The 15,031-nt window shown below is 35.0% G+C and overlaps 1 protein-coding gene across 1 annotated transcript; it reads right to left on the reverse strand.

Moving 5' to 3' along the window:
* Window positions 1–12,077: 12,077 nt before the first annotated feature.
* Window positions 12,078–14,800, reverse strand: LOC133036059 (uncharacterized). The gene is made up of 5 exons (XM_061112527.1): window positions 14,779–14,800; window positions 14,117–14,666; window positions 13,811–13,964; window positions 12,576–12,638; window positions 12,078–12,182 (listed from the first exon to the last, which is right to left on the reverse strand). The coding sequence occupies exons 1-5, from the start codon at window positions 14,798–14,800 to the stop codon at window positions 12,078–12,080; spliced, it is 894 nt and encodes a 297-aa protein (XP_060968510.1).
* Window positions 14,801–15,031: the final 231 nt, after the last annotated feature.

Raw genomic sequence — 15,031 nt, forward strand, 5'->3', positions numbered from 1 at the left:
TCGAAAAATTTAAAAAAAATTTGAAAAATTCGAAATTTTTTTTTTTTTTTAAAAAATTAAAATTTAAAATTAAACCTACAATTTTTGAAAAATTAGGTTTCAACCAACCTAAATATCATTTCAAAAAAAAATTTGCTAACTACTTTTAAATTTTAAATGTTATTTTATAAATAAAAATTAAATAAAAAATTAGAAAAGATAAATAAATATCTTTTTCAAATTTTAAATTTAATTTAAATAAATAAAATAATAAAATTTAAAAAAAATTAGCAAAATATCTTATATCATTTAAAAATTACATAATTATAAATATCTTATTTTTAAATTTAAAATAAGATAAGATATAATCAAATTTTAAAATAAGATAGATTTTTAAGCAAAAAGATAAATACTAATTCTATTCGAATTCAAATTACACTAATATCTTGAATTAATTTAAAAAAAATTAAATTAATTCAAAATGATAATTAGAATTGAATTAGGAATAGTAATAGTATATATACAAAACCATACAAAAAATTGGAAGTTAATTCCATGAAAAAGTATGAAAAATTGAAGAAAAAGGAAAAAATCCGAAACTGTACGGACAGTTCTGCGATCGCAGGAAACTATGAGCACAGCCCCGATTTTGTCAAATCTTCAAAAAATCATAACTAATTCAAATAAAATCCAAATTGAGTTCTGTAAAAGGCTAACTTGCTTAATTTTTTTCATACTATCCAATAAAAATAATTCCAGAAACGAAATCACAATTATTTTTCACGAAAATTTCACAAACATCAATCAATCATCAAATAACACTCAATACAACATGATACCATCCAAAGAACATACAAACAATCGTTTTAAAGTCCAAATTTCTTGCAAATAAATCAATTACCATGGCTCTGATACCAGTTGTTGGAATTTATTTTACCAGGATCTTAGATCTACTCACAAGTATGTTTATTAACATCCTAAATATGAACTTTCTAAAACGATAAATTAAACACATATAAAGTTTAAGAAACCTTACATTGGGTGCAGCGGAATATAATGACTCCTTCCGTTCAGATATCTAGCCCTTGATTCCTTTCTCGTAGCGAGCATTATCAATATCTGAACCTGGATCTCTTTCTCTGAATCTTTGATGCTGAATCTCCTTTGCTGATGATCTTTCTTCACGATCTTCCTCACTATGATTGAGGTATCACTTGATGTGTGTGGGCACTACTCTAATCACTAAGAGAGGTTCGAAATATTGAGGAAGAAAAGAGAGAGAGAGTGGCGGCTAGAGAAGAGAGTGGAGGCTCAGGTTTTTCTGATTCAGAAAGTGTAATTTTCCTGAAGCCTTCACTATCTATTTATAGCATTCCTCTAGGGCTTGATTTGAATTATATGGCATTAAAATAATAAAAAAAATCATTTAAAAAAGATGACATAAGTGGCCGGCCCTAGGCTAGGTGGACTGGGCCTTATTTTTGCAATTTTGCAATTTTACCACTTTTGTATCTGATTTTCTCAAAAATGCCAATTTCCTAATTCAATCATTTAAATGCCAATTCTAACTATTTAATAACTATAAATAATTATTAAATAATATTGTCATTTATCATATTTATTAATTGAACCATACAAAGTATCATAATTAACAAATATGCCCCTATAAACTCTTTCTTTACAATTTCGCCCTTACTTAGTGAAAATTTCACAAATAGACATAGTCTAATTCGTGAATTATAATTGATTAATCAAAACCAATTACATGAGTCTTACAAGCAATATTATCTCAACTAGTGGGGGGACCATGGGTCTATATAACCGAGCTTCCAATAAGTAGATCAAGAATTTAACACTAAAATTCACTAACTTATTAATTCTTCGTTGAATCCACGCATAGAACTTAGAATTGCACTCTCAGTATATAGAATGCTCTATATGTTCCACCATATAGACACATCATTAGTTATCCATTGTTATAATCCTAATTTGATCAATGATCCTCTATATGAATGATCTACACTGTAAAGGGATTAAATTACCGTTACACCCTACAATGTATTTATTCCTTAAAACACTTGACCCCGTATAAATGATATTTCAGCTAATGTGAAATGAGTACTCCACCATTTATGTTCGTTTGGTCAAGCTCGAAGGAGATCATCCTTTGCTTACTATTCGCCAGATAGAAGCTATAGATTCCATGTTTATGCTAGCGCTCCCACTCAATTGCACTACCGTGTTCCCAAAATGTACGTATCACCCTGACCTAAAAGTAGGCTTAACTAACAAATCAAAGAACACGAATAGCCTTTCAAGATTGAGCCTAATCATATCAGGATTAAGATCATTTGATCTAGGATCAACTAGGCGATATTGACTTGAATAGATATTACGGTAAGTTTAATAAATCTAAGTCAAAGTTCAATATCGGTCCCTTCCGATGCATACTCCATGCATCCAACCTGAGCTTTACTTTAACCAATGCTCTGGAAAGAACATAGTATTTCTCCAAATACAAGTAAACTCTTGTTGTAGATTATCATATCAGTAAAACCCTATGTCTGATAAATCTAGGAAACTTTATTCACATAGTCATGTTTACTTTCCAATGTGTTGACGACACAATAAACAGGATCAAGTATGTGAAAAGGGTTTCAGATGAATTTATACATTATGTACATATAATCATGAAATAAATCATGTGAACCATGCAACATTAAATGTTATTTCTGATCTATATTAATAAGTAAATCTGATTATATTGAAATGAGTTTTATTTAGGGCATAAAACCCAACAGGACCTGCCGCAGAGAAGTCCTCTCATCTTGAAGACGATCAACCTCAGTAGATAAGGACTCGATGGTTTCCTTAAAGCGATCAACAACGTTGAGGTCCTTTGTCAGCACGGTGACCTTCTTCTCAGCAGCAATAAGCTTCTTGTTGGCTTTACCCAACTCATGGCGAACAGCTGCAGTCTCCGCCCTGGCCTCCTCAGCTTCCTTCTTCGCCAAGTCTGCCTCCGCCCTCTAGGTGTCGGACAGAGCCGTACTCTTGGAAGTAGTAGATTTACCCTGGGAGTAGGTATAAGCAAACTTCAAACTGGCCTACATAAATGAAAAATTCAGTATAAGAAGCTAAGTATGAAAAGCTAAAAGGGAAGTGTCGAAAAGAAAAGACTAACCCTGGTAAGCTCCTTCAAGACTCCACCCACCAACACATCCCGGGATGAGTCATCAGCACCAGCCAGCTGCTCACCGACCTCAGGAACCAGCCGGTTCATGTAATGAGCCATCACCTCCCTGCCCTTCTTGACCTCAGGCAGCATGGGCATTTGTGGAGTTGGTGCTTGCTCCTGTTCAAGAATCCTCCTGACTAGGTCGGACCCAGATGTTGGTGGCCCAGACTCCTTAGACTTGGCAGATATGGGAGTGGAAGGATTTGCAGTGGTCAGCTCCTCAGAAAGATCAATGACTTCTCCAGAAGGCCTCTTCTCTGAAGACCCCTCTCCGGCCTTGGACTTCTTGGCTGGAGGAGAAGCACTAGAGTCTCCGCTCATCCTCTTCCTTAAGGCGTCCATCATCTGCCGAGACATGTCTTCATAGAGCAAAAATAGCATGGTTAGCAAAAACTAACAAAAAATACAAAGTATGAAAGTCAAGAAGCTAAAAAGAAGTAAATCGTAGAGCGACTGTCCTTCCAGAAAGTCAGAGGTCCATCATCACCTGACATCGACTTTATCTCAGCCATAACGGCCTTCCCTTTTCCAGCATAGGGATGGGATGACCGAACAGGTGAAATGGGCTCCCTTATGCGAATGCTGTGTTCCAGGGGCCTGGGCGTGGCCGAGAGTTTCTTCTTCCTCCTCAAAGGAGCCACCTGCTCAGCCTCAGCCTTAGCCTCAGCCTCGGCCTCATCTTCAGGATTCATGGACTCCTGAGCATACTTCTCTGCCCGAGCATCTCCCTTCAACTTAGCCTCTCGCTTAAGTTGAATCAACTAATTCTCCTTATGAGCTCGTTCAGGCTGAGCAGCAGCAAATTTCCTCTTCTTCCCCGTCACAGACTTAGAAGAAAAGTCCTCTGGGTAGAGCCCGTATTGCACCAGATTTGCATTAGAGGTCAACTGGATAATATCCCTGTCTTCTGTCGGCAACCGGGCAAGCTTCTGAGCCCTATCCCTAAGAGTAAGGGTGAGGGGAGGAGGGTCATATGTCGAAATCTGCTGAAACCGAGTAAGGGATCCTTCACCATGAAGTACTCATCAACAAAATGCCCTATTTTGCTGATGGCCTTGTTGTCCGTCCCGCTCAACCACTTGAAGCCTGGCTGAGAGAAATAAAAATACCCCGACCTGCCTTGCTTGGGGATAGACTTCAGGTCGAAGAACCAAGCGACCTCGTGGGGAGAAGGAGAGCCCCATCCCTGGGAAGCGTAGAGGACGAAGAGAGCGGACAAATACTTAATGCCCTTGGGAGTAATCTCGGACGGGCAGAGGCGCACATCCCAGAAGTACTTGTGCAAGGGCATTGGCGCCTCTTGCTGGTCGTGAGCCCCCGACCAGGCGCACATCCCCTTATCAGGGTTTGAGGCGCGATTGTTGTGGGCGGGAATGAAGTAGTCCAGCTCGCCCAGGTACCCGTCCTGGTCGAGAGTGCGGAGGCGTGCCTCCGAAATCTTTGACGGAGGACTCACCCATCTGGCACCCAAGGCACCCTACCTCCTATGAGGAATCGCCTCAGCAAGCTCCTCGTTGACGTAGTCGACCCCCGCAACCAAGACGTCCCTGTCGGCATCAACTGGTTGCCCAGCCTCATTGTACTCCCCATAGTTAGGGGGTTCAATCTCCTCCTCTCCCTCAGCAGCGAGAGGGCTGCCCGGACGCGCCTCGTCCAGTTCCTCAATCCCGATAGGACTTCAGCAGCATCCCCCTCACGGTCCTCCTTCATTGGGACCGCCAACTCCTCTTCGGTGTCGGGCAGGGTGGTAAGCCGAGCCACTCAGGGATCAGAAGCGTCAGCCAGACGCGTAGTTTTCTTCGTACGAGCCATCATTCTATGGCTGGGTATGGAATCAGTAGAAGGATTAGCACGAAGACGAGGGTGGACTTCCTGCAGAAGTTGAAGCAGTTCCTAGTCGAGTTGATGCTCGGGCTTCCAAGACTCACCAGGGTTCATCTACAAAAGACAACACGCAAGATGAGTGTTGGACGGAGTATCAAGCAAAAAAACAAGCAAATATCCCGACCAGGAGTACCCAACAGATTAAAAGAACGATCATAGATAGATATATAGACTAGTTTACTATACCGCGCTTCGCGTAGTAATATAATTATTCTAAAAAAAATAATTAGCGTGTCGTGTTTCAATAACCTGTTAAAATTTTATACATATTTATTTAAAATACTAAAAATAATGTTAAAATTATTTCATTTGATAAATTAATAATAAAATAAAATTCTTCCTATATAAAATATAATTAGTTTAAATTTGGATTAATAGTTTGGGCATTTTACAGTTGATGCCCTTTTTCACCATTTTTTTACTTTTTTGTCAATACTCGGTTTTTTAAACTTTTTTACATTTTCAATTTTAGTTTTTCAAAAGTTTCATAATTACAATTTGACCTTTTAGCATGCATATGTCATGTTTTATGCATTTGTACACGCCAACTTTTCATAACTTCCATTTTCTTTTTTTTTTTTAATTTTTTTTATTCTCTGCTTCTCTTTCCTATCTTCTTCAACCTCTCTATCACACGATCACCCACTCCAAGCCCTAACCCACGTTTTCCTCAACCTCCCTTCTATGCCGATATCCCCATTTTTCTCGATTGTATCTGTAAGTTCTTTCGCCCCCATTGTGTTCTTTTCTTATATAAATGGCAACCACTAGGAGTGGTTCGAAGTCCCCATCTCCAGCTAAGAAAAATACTAAAATTTCTACGAAACCTCCAATAACTATTTCATCTAAAGTCGATCCTAAGATGGGGTTGAAGCGTATTGCTAAGAAAGTAATGGGTGATGTTCTAGAGCCATCTGGTATTAAGAAAAGACCCATTCCAGATAAGGTCGAGACTCGTAAGGCTAAGAGAGCAAAACATTTATAGTCTGCAAAGGATGTAAGTTTGGTGTTGTTGTTTTTTGATTTTTGTTTAGTTTTTTTCTGGTTGTTTTATTTTTTCGTATTACATTTGATGATTTAATTTTTTTCCCCTTCTTGTTCTAGGTTATATCAGATTCTGATTTTGAGGATGAAGTGCATGATGGGGGAGAAAAGCCTAAAACTAAATCCAAGGTATTTTTTAACTTGATTTGTATCATTTTATTGAGTTCATTTTTACAGCATATATTTGTTTTTTTGTCAATGATTTATTCATTTATCATCACTGTTGTATGTTTTGTATCATTCTTTTTGTATTTCTTTTATGAATTTTTGTCAATGTTATTTTCGTGTTGTTATTAAGTTGTTGTTTGATTGTTTTTATATTACACAGTTCAACGCATATTTGGTTTTACAAGGATTTACGACATTTTTCTCAATGGTTGTTTATCTATTTATTTTTAGTTTTTTTTTTGGTTGTTTAACATAATTTCAGGGTTGACAACTATTTTTAAATTTTCATTTTTTTAGAAGTTGTTACAGTGTTGTTACTATATTTCTTCGAAGTTGTTTATCTTTTAGGCTTAGCATACTGGACTTGTTCTATTAATGTTGTTTTTAGGTTATGTTTTGTTTGTTTCCTCGTTGCTTATTTTTAGATTTGCCTTGTACTTATTGTTTGCATTATATTTTTTTTAGTTGTTCAAATTTGTTGCTTATGTTTTATTTATTTTTCTATTTTTCAGGTCCATGTTAAGAGCTCAGAGAAGTTTGAAGACTTTGACTTACCCAAAAAAAAAAAATCCTCCTAAGGTGTCCTTTTTTTTTGTCTTATTTTTATTAGTACTTTTATGTTTCTGGTTTTAGTCTTTCATTCTTTTTTCTCATGTTTTTTGTTTCAACTGCTATAGGAATGGGATTACATATATGATCAGAAGAATCTGTTTATTGCAAAAGTCGTTTCCACTGCTACATTCCAGGTTATACAAAATATTAAGTCTTGCCTTTCCCCTGAACAACTTGAAAATTTTTCCAAAATCTGTTTTGGACATTTCCTTAAGCATCCTGAGTTTAAAGTTCAACCGCAAGTTTTTCATGGGTTGTTGCGGGAGGTTCAACAACCTAATGATGCTGAATTGTGGGTTATGATACGTGGTGTTAGGATTAGGTTTAGCATTGAGGAGTTTGCATTGATAACTAGTTTAGATTGTGAAGGTGATTGTAGTGTGTTATATTTTAAGCAAGACGTTAATAGTCTTTGTGAGAAATATTGGCCAACTTCATCCTCTATTACTAAAGAATCTGTTAGGAAATGTTTTACCACCAAGTGGTGGGGTGATTCTGATGAGGATGACGTTAAGTTGGCAGTTTTGTATTTTGTAGAATGGTTTTTGCTTAGTGGTACTAAGCATAAAAATGTACCTAGGTCTATTTTAGATGTTGTAGACAGTGGGAGGTACGATGAATTTGCTTGGGGACGGAGTTCTTTTGAATTGACTGTTTCATCCTTGAAGTGTAAGCTTGACAGTTGGGTTGAAAGTGTTAGAAAAGCAAGGACTTCACGGAATAGGCCGAGTGTTTTTTTCGCTTTGATTGGTTGTCCTCATGTTTTTCAACTTTGGTTTTATGAGTGTTGTAAGTACATGAAAGGTAAGTATTGCAAAAGGAAAATTCTCGTATTCCAATGATTACTCAGTGGACATGTAACAGTCCGCCGACTTTCAAAGTTTTGAAGACTACTATTTTTGATGTTTCCAAAGACAAGGTATATCTGTTTGTTGTTTTTTAGTTTTTTAGTAGTTGTTTTTTTATTATTATTAAACTTTATTGTTGAAATTTTCATTTTCTTGTTTGTCATCAGCTGGAACTATCAAATATGAGACCCACTGCTGCTGAGTTCAAAGCTTTGAAATTGAGCAGTTTCAAGTTTGACACTGATTACAATTCTTACAGGAGTATTCCTGCTCCGGAAGAGCCTTATGCAGTTGAGAGTGACATTTCTGTCAAGCTTGATGCTTTTTCTGAGAAATTTGATGGTTTGCAGGTGAAGATTGATTTGCTGCATACTTCCCAACAAAAGATTTCTTCTGATTTGGTTGAGTTGAAAGAGTTTGTGTCTGCACAGTTTCTTTCTTTTGATGCTCAGATTACTTCAATGCAGACATAGTTTTCTACTGTTTTTGCCGATTCTTATGCTAAGGTATGTTAGTTTTTCAATGGTTGTGTTTTAGTTTATTTTATGTTGTTTTATACTCATTTAAATTATATTTTTAAAACAGGACAAAGTGAGTGACTCTTCCAATGATGATGGTGGAAGTGATAATGAAGAAGACATAGATTTAGATGAATTTGAAGAAACAGATGACAATGAAGAAGAAAATGTTGCAGGTGATGAAGAAGAGGAGGGTAGTGAAGGAGAAGAGAAGGATGGCGAAGCTGATGAAAATTCTGAGTCCCAAGAAAAAGATGATAAGGGCAGTGATGATGAATGCATTGATAGTGAGAAGAAGGTAGATAATTAGACAATGTAACTGGGTTTTAGTTACTTTGTGTGTTTTATTTTGTTGTAAGTCCATTTAGGTAATGGATTTGTAATTTTATGTTGTTGTTATGTCCTTTCTTATTATGTAGTTTTTTTTTTCTGTTTTAATTTGCAACTAATATTCAGACTATTTATTTGTATTTCTTATGTTATTTTGATGGCTATGTTTATAGATTATGGTGTTTGCAATTATTGTTGGTCTTTTTATTTTAATTTTTATGTTTTTTATTTTGTTTTTTAGTTGTTTTGTAGTTTTTTCTCAGTTGTTTAACACTATTAAAAAAATAACTATATTTTTTTTCTGTATTTTTTTTTCTTGTATTTTTTTTATACCAAGAATTTTGTTGATTTCAATGAGGAATCTACTCAAATATATGTTGAGGCAGCTGTTCAGTCCGGTGTGAAAGCAGTTGAGATTATGGTAATGTTGATTTTGTGTTGTTTTTTGGTTGTATAATGGTTGTTATTATTAAGATTTACTCTAATTCTTTGTTATAAGATATATCAGCAGATGTCTTCAGGGGGAATTGGTGGTGATTCTGGTAACCAGGTTACAGTTTCTGAAAAATGTTGAGCTTACGGATCATCGTGTTGTTTGTGTTAAGGTATGGTTGTGTTAAGGTTGTTTTTTTAGTTGCTCGACAATTTTGATGTTACCACTGACTTTTTTTTTTTTTGAAAAAAATAATCTTAGATGGGTACAACAGGTCTCTCTGTTGATTCTAATATTCAACTTGTTGAAGATAACCCAATTCCTGATGAAAAAACTCCTCTTCTTGACAAGAGGAAATCTAAGAAACCCATAGCGTTGACATCTCTGTTTATGGAGTTTGACTCTTCCATTTCTAGTTCTAAAGATGGTTCTGGTTATGGAGTTGTTAAGTATGTGGTTGGTTTGTGTCCTCTTGATGATAAAATTAGAGAAGATGTAGACCATAAAGACGAGAATGATTTTGACTTGTGGCTTGGTAAAGGTCGGCGATCAAAGAAAGATTAGTAAGTGTTTCATTTTAGCACTTTTGTTGTGTTTTTTGTTTATTTTATTCTATTTATGTTTTTTTTATCTCTTAGCCATGACAAGGACAAGGTTTACTTGAAGGGAAAGGATACGATTGTTCCCCCTTTTCGTTTTGGCGTGGAAGATGTTGCGACCAAGATGTGGTTCCACAAGCTTCCTGGCCAATGTTTAACTAATTCGGTAAGTTTATTATTTTATTTTTTATTTTTTTTTAAAAAAATGTCAGTAGATAGTTTTCTTCATGATGGTTTTTGGTTGTTTTTGAGTTATTGATATATACTTCGTTTTCTGAATTTTCGACATGTCTAATTTTTTTATTCTTTAACATTTGGATATCATTTTTTACTATCTACGTAAAAAAAGAAAGTATGCAAAGGAACCGAAGGTTAAGTTCACAACCACCGATTGCTTATTCTTCAAAATCATTCATGCTTTGTATGAAAAATTTGTTGCAAAGAAAAAATATCTTTCTTTGATAACTGCTCAGCATGCCATTGCTGATTATATCAGAGGTAGAAAAATGTTATGTGGTTCCCCTTGGCATTTGTGCGATCATGTTTTTTTTATCATCCATATGGAGTCTGAATCACACTAGATTCTTGGTCGCTTAAATATTGAGGAAAGGCGTATGTACATGTACAACTCTTTGTCGACTGCTATGAAAGATAGTACCGCTATCAAAGCTTGTCAGCCATTTGCGGTGTTGTTGCCCCACTTTTTTGCTTTGTTCGATGAGTTCAAAAAGGAAAACAAACCGGTTTTTTTAGACCCTTTCGAAGTTGTTAAGGTTGATGGTTTACCTCAACAAACCTTGAAGTAAGTTGTTTAAAGTTTATTTTTTCAAGTGTTGTTTTATTTATTTTTAGGTATTTTCATTTTTTTTAGTTTTTCTGATGTTGTTTTGGGTTTTTTTCTAGTGACTGTGGTTGTTTTGTGGCATCGTTTGCTGAATACTTCATTGATATGAAACCAATTCCACCCATATTTGATGTTGAGAAACACCGCGATAGGCTTGCTGTGTTGTTCTTCAAGTATGCTCGCATGAAAGAAGTGATAGTACTTTTTTGTTTTATTGATGGTGAAGATGAGGCTCCTCCAAAGGGTCCACAGAAGATTTTGTTTTAGTTATGTCTTTGTTGTTTCTTGCAATAGTACTTTTTATTTAGCTTTTGTTTTTTCTATTATCAGATTATGTTGACAATCATAGACAAGTTGTTGTTTCTAGCATGTGTTTTTTTTTATTGAAATTGCTTTTATTTTCGTAACTAGTTTTAGATTTTTAGTTTTTATATTCAGTTTAACCCACGAAAGCATCTCATTAACAACCTAATTACAACCATCATACAAACAACTAAACTTGCATTTTAATCACTTATGTAATTTTGTTTGGTACATATAAATTTCAACTTTCTTGCAAACATTTAAGTATTTAACTATAATATTTATGTCATTTATATATTAATGATCATAATATCAATTCTCTATTATCAATATATCTCCATATAAAAAGTTTTAGTTAAAAATAACGAAACAACTAAATAGTAATAATCAGTATGTTTATCTAAATGTTTCAGTATAGTTGTTTTTGGTTGCTGTATAGTTTTTTGTACTTCTATGCTATAATTCTTCTGCAGGTCTTTTTGTTATGTCCCTTTTGTCCACACTTGCCACACTTGTTTTGCTTCTTTGTTTCCCAAGCAGCCGCCATTCTTCTTTTCCTCGGCCTTCCAGACTTGATACTTTCTTTTGGAGGCAACACTATGATGTGTTCAAAAAAATTTGGTAGTTCCCATTCTCTAATGTTTCCAACTGGGCATACTATTTCTTCATATGTTTGCAGCCATGCTTTTGATGTGTAGTAATGTCCACAGTAGTTTTATGTGTTTATGTTGAAGTCCTTCATGACGGGAACTGCATGGTTACATGGAATTTCATCTTTTTGAAATCTTTTGCATGTGTACGTCTTGTCCTTCAAGTTTACTATTCTTGTTCTATCTTTATCTATCACCTCAAATAGGTTTTGATTTGCTGGTTTCACCTGTATGTTTTTTAAAGCAACTTTAAAACAACCAACAAACTATTGAAAAACAACTGTTTTCAGTTTACTGGATGCAACCAATAATATCAACTTACTATTAGTCGCAATGACTGTACATAGTTCCCTATGAGTTTTTTCTCAAATGATGGTGTCAGCCTTGTTGTAACGCCTTGTCCAACAAGGATGCCACGCGTGTGCAATTTAATAAAATTCTTATATAGACACTATATAATTATGCCAAAAGTGTGGTTAATTAAATTTTGATAATTAAAAATTTTACATATAAACTATATGATAAAAGATAAGTGGTATTAACCATGGGGTCCCCCTGTTTTCAAAATATTCACAAACTGGTTTAATAGTGCTTTTACAACATAAACTTTTTACTCCCAAAATACTTTCAAAATAGAGCATCCTGATTACTGGGCCGATACACAGCGGCTGATATGTACATTGCTCCTACGACCTCGAACTCATGGCTGCTCAACCTTTGCTTTCCCCTTACCTGCACCATAAAGCTTCTGTTTGTCACAGAGACTCAGCAAGAAAAGTGAAATAGACAATAATTGAAAATGATCATCAATTCAATCTCATATCATCATGCTTACACATTACATAATATCATAAACACACAATCTTGGTACTTTATAAAGTACCCATTTACCACTCGTTAACCACGAGCTGTATATGTCACTATCGTTGCCTGATGAAGCAAACGATAAGTAAGAAACCTAACCGCGGTTTCAAGAGTAATTACTCGTAAAGGTATTAACCGTTTCCAACCCTAGGTCATAACCTAGGCTCAACAAATAACTAATCAATGTCTTGATAATAATCAAGGCCATAACCATTCAACCATTAATATTTAACCACATACAGTGCTTACCACTTTTCTTACCTTAGTTTTGAACTCAAGTGTACGAGACGACTTGAGTGGAAAACAAGCTAGGTGATCCCGGTCCTATGTCATAACAACAAAAACTCAATAAAAACCTTAATCAAATTTCTGATAATCAACTCTAATTCTCACAATCGAACACACCCTACTTTCCCTCGGATCAAACTAGGTTAACCATCTCTAAAACACCCAGAATTCCACTCCAAAAGACACCTCGAATCAGATCGGACTTGAGGAGAAAAACCCAAAAACCAATCAAACCTCAAAAACCAATCAAACCTCCACCAAACCTGCTCAAACTTTCCAAACAGTATAATAACATAAATATAACATATCTCAAGCTTCAAAACACAAAAATTCAATCCCTAACTTAAAATCACATGTTCAAGTGAAAAAATTCAACTTTTAGCTTCATCCAACACACTCAATTCAAGCAGCCATGAAAACCCTCTGAACCAATCTCTAACAAACTCAAAAACCTAGCCTAAACATAACCCAAACTCAGTTTGAGTCCCACAACAACAAAGAAACAAAACCCTACTTCAAAACTAACTTAAAACCTAGAATTTTAATCTAAAAAAGATGGGAACTTACCTTCAAGTTCTCCTAGGCTAACTTGGGACAAGAACCAACTCTGAAATGAGGGTTGGAAGCTGAAGAAAATCCTCTAAGGGTGGCTGGCTTGTCTTGCACGAAGGGGAGGAGAAGAAGAAGAAGAAGCTTGTCTTTTTTTCTTTTAATTTCCTTGCCTTGGAAGTCATCTCATTAAATAGGTTTTCTTTTTTTTTTAAAAAAAAAAAAAATAATAGGCAGCCCAAAAAAAAAATCAAATGGCACAATTATATTTCCCAAAAGACTAATCTACCCCCTTCCATAATTTTTTTTAAAAAAACAACCCTAGGGGCATTTTTGTAATTTTTCTAATTCCATTAAACCGACATTCTAAAATTTCTAACCTAGTCCGGAATATTCTCAAAATAATTCTTCCATAAATGTCGTGACATTTCTAACCAAAATTGTCAGCCCAAAAAAATATTTTATTTCGAAATTGATATCCTCGGTACTCACATATCCTAAAATAATCTCCGTAATTAATAAATTACGCTATTTATTTCATTGAGTAAATTTTCAATAATTACCCTAATTAAGATCATAATCTTACTTCATTTCCAAAAATAATTACATATTTAATAAAATATATCTATTTAAATATTATTTATTTTCTGGGATATTACACTTGTGCATTTTTGTGCCTCCTTTCTATTATTGTATGTCCACTCTTGCATTTGTGCCCTCAAGCACTCCATTAATGTTGTCACTGGTGTTTCCCTTGCTACTAAATTTGCTGAGTTCAGTGCTTTAGCTATGTTAGATGTCATGGTAGAGTACCTATCATTTAACCAGTTTGTATCATCGTTCCATTTTTATAATACAACTCATATGCAACTCAAAAACAACCCAAATACAATGTTTTAAATATCAGAGTCTGTAAAACATGTTATACTTTTGATTTGTTTTACCTGTTGTTTTTTCAATGATACCTTGACCATTTTTCATGGCCAATTTGTTCCAGATATGGTCTTATGCGCTTATCCAAGTTGTCTAGCTCCCTCATATGAAATTCAAACTCAATTTCCATGTAAGCTTTTGCGGCTGCAAAGAATGGACCTCTAAAATGCTTTGCATTCTTTTTGAATTTTGTTTTCAGGTTGGACAAGAGGTGAAAGATGCAGTAGCCATGTGTTATTTCAAGGAACACTTTCCTAGTTGCTTTGATGATGCTTTCATGTCTGTCTGATATTAGGCATTGATCTTCTCGAACCCCGAATACTTCTTTTATTTTTTTGAAGAACCACTCCCATGATTTATCGTTCTCAGAATCAACTATGTAGTATGCAAGTGGAAATATTTTCAATTCTGCATCTTGTGTGTTGGCAGTGAGCAACGTGCCTCCATACGCGGCCTTTAGGAATGTACCGTCAACAACGATGATTGGTTTGCAGTTTGGCCAACCTTTAATAGCAGCATTCAATGCAACAAATGCATATTTGAAACTATCATCATCTTGTTTCTCTATGTCGATTATTGTTCCTGAATAAAATCCAACAGTAGTTTCAAGCAACTGTTACTCAACTATTTAGCAACGCAAATACAATGTTTTCAGTTTAACAAATAATTTTGATTTTTTTTTTTTATGTTTTACCTGGATTTGTTTTCTGGAGCATGTACAGGTATCTTGGCAAGAGATTGTACGACTCTTTAGAATTTCCATGTAGCTGGGTTTGTGCTCGCTCTTTACTACGCCATGCTTTCATGTAATTCATCATTATTCCGTATTTCTCTTTCATTTCTCCCATTATGTCTGTCGGGCTGCACTTTGTTTTTCAGGTTCAAGAATTTTGGTTTTACAAAATCTGCTATCAACTTTGCTGTAGCTTGTTGTTGATCTCCAAATC

Source organism: Cannabis sativa, chromosome 3, assembly GCF_029168945.1.
Source record: "Cannabis sativa cultivar Pink pepper isolate KNU-18-1 chromosome 3, ASM2916894v1, whole genome shotgun sequence".
In the NCBI taxonomy this organism is placed as follows: domain Eukaryota; kingdom Viridiplantae; phylum Streptophyta; class Magnoliopsida; order Rosales; family Cannabaceae; genus Cannabis; species Cannabis sativa.

What these genes read in the sequence shown, in the direction of transcription:
- LOC133036059 (XM_061112527.1), bottom strand. Translation starts at nt 14,800, where the DNA reads ATGCTCCAGAAAACAAATCCAG. An exon ending in GCTCCAGAAAACAAATCCAG is followed by an intron (nt 14,667 to 14,778) that starts GTAAAACATAAA and finishes GATTTTATTCAG; the next exon opens with GAACAATAATCGACATAGAG. An exon ending in CACTTGAGTTCAAAACTAAG is followed by an intron (nt 12,183 to 12,575) that starts GTAAGAAAAGTG and finishes TTTATGGTGCAG; the next exon opens with GTAAGGGGAAAGCAAAGGTT.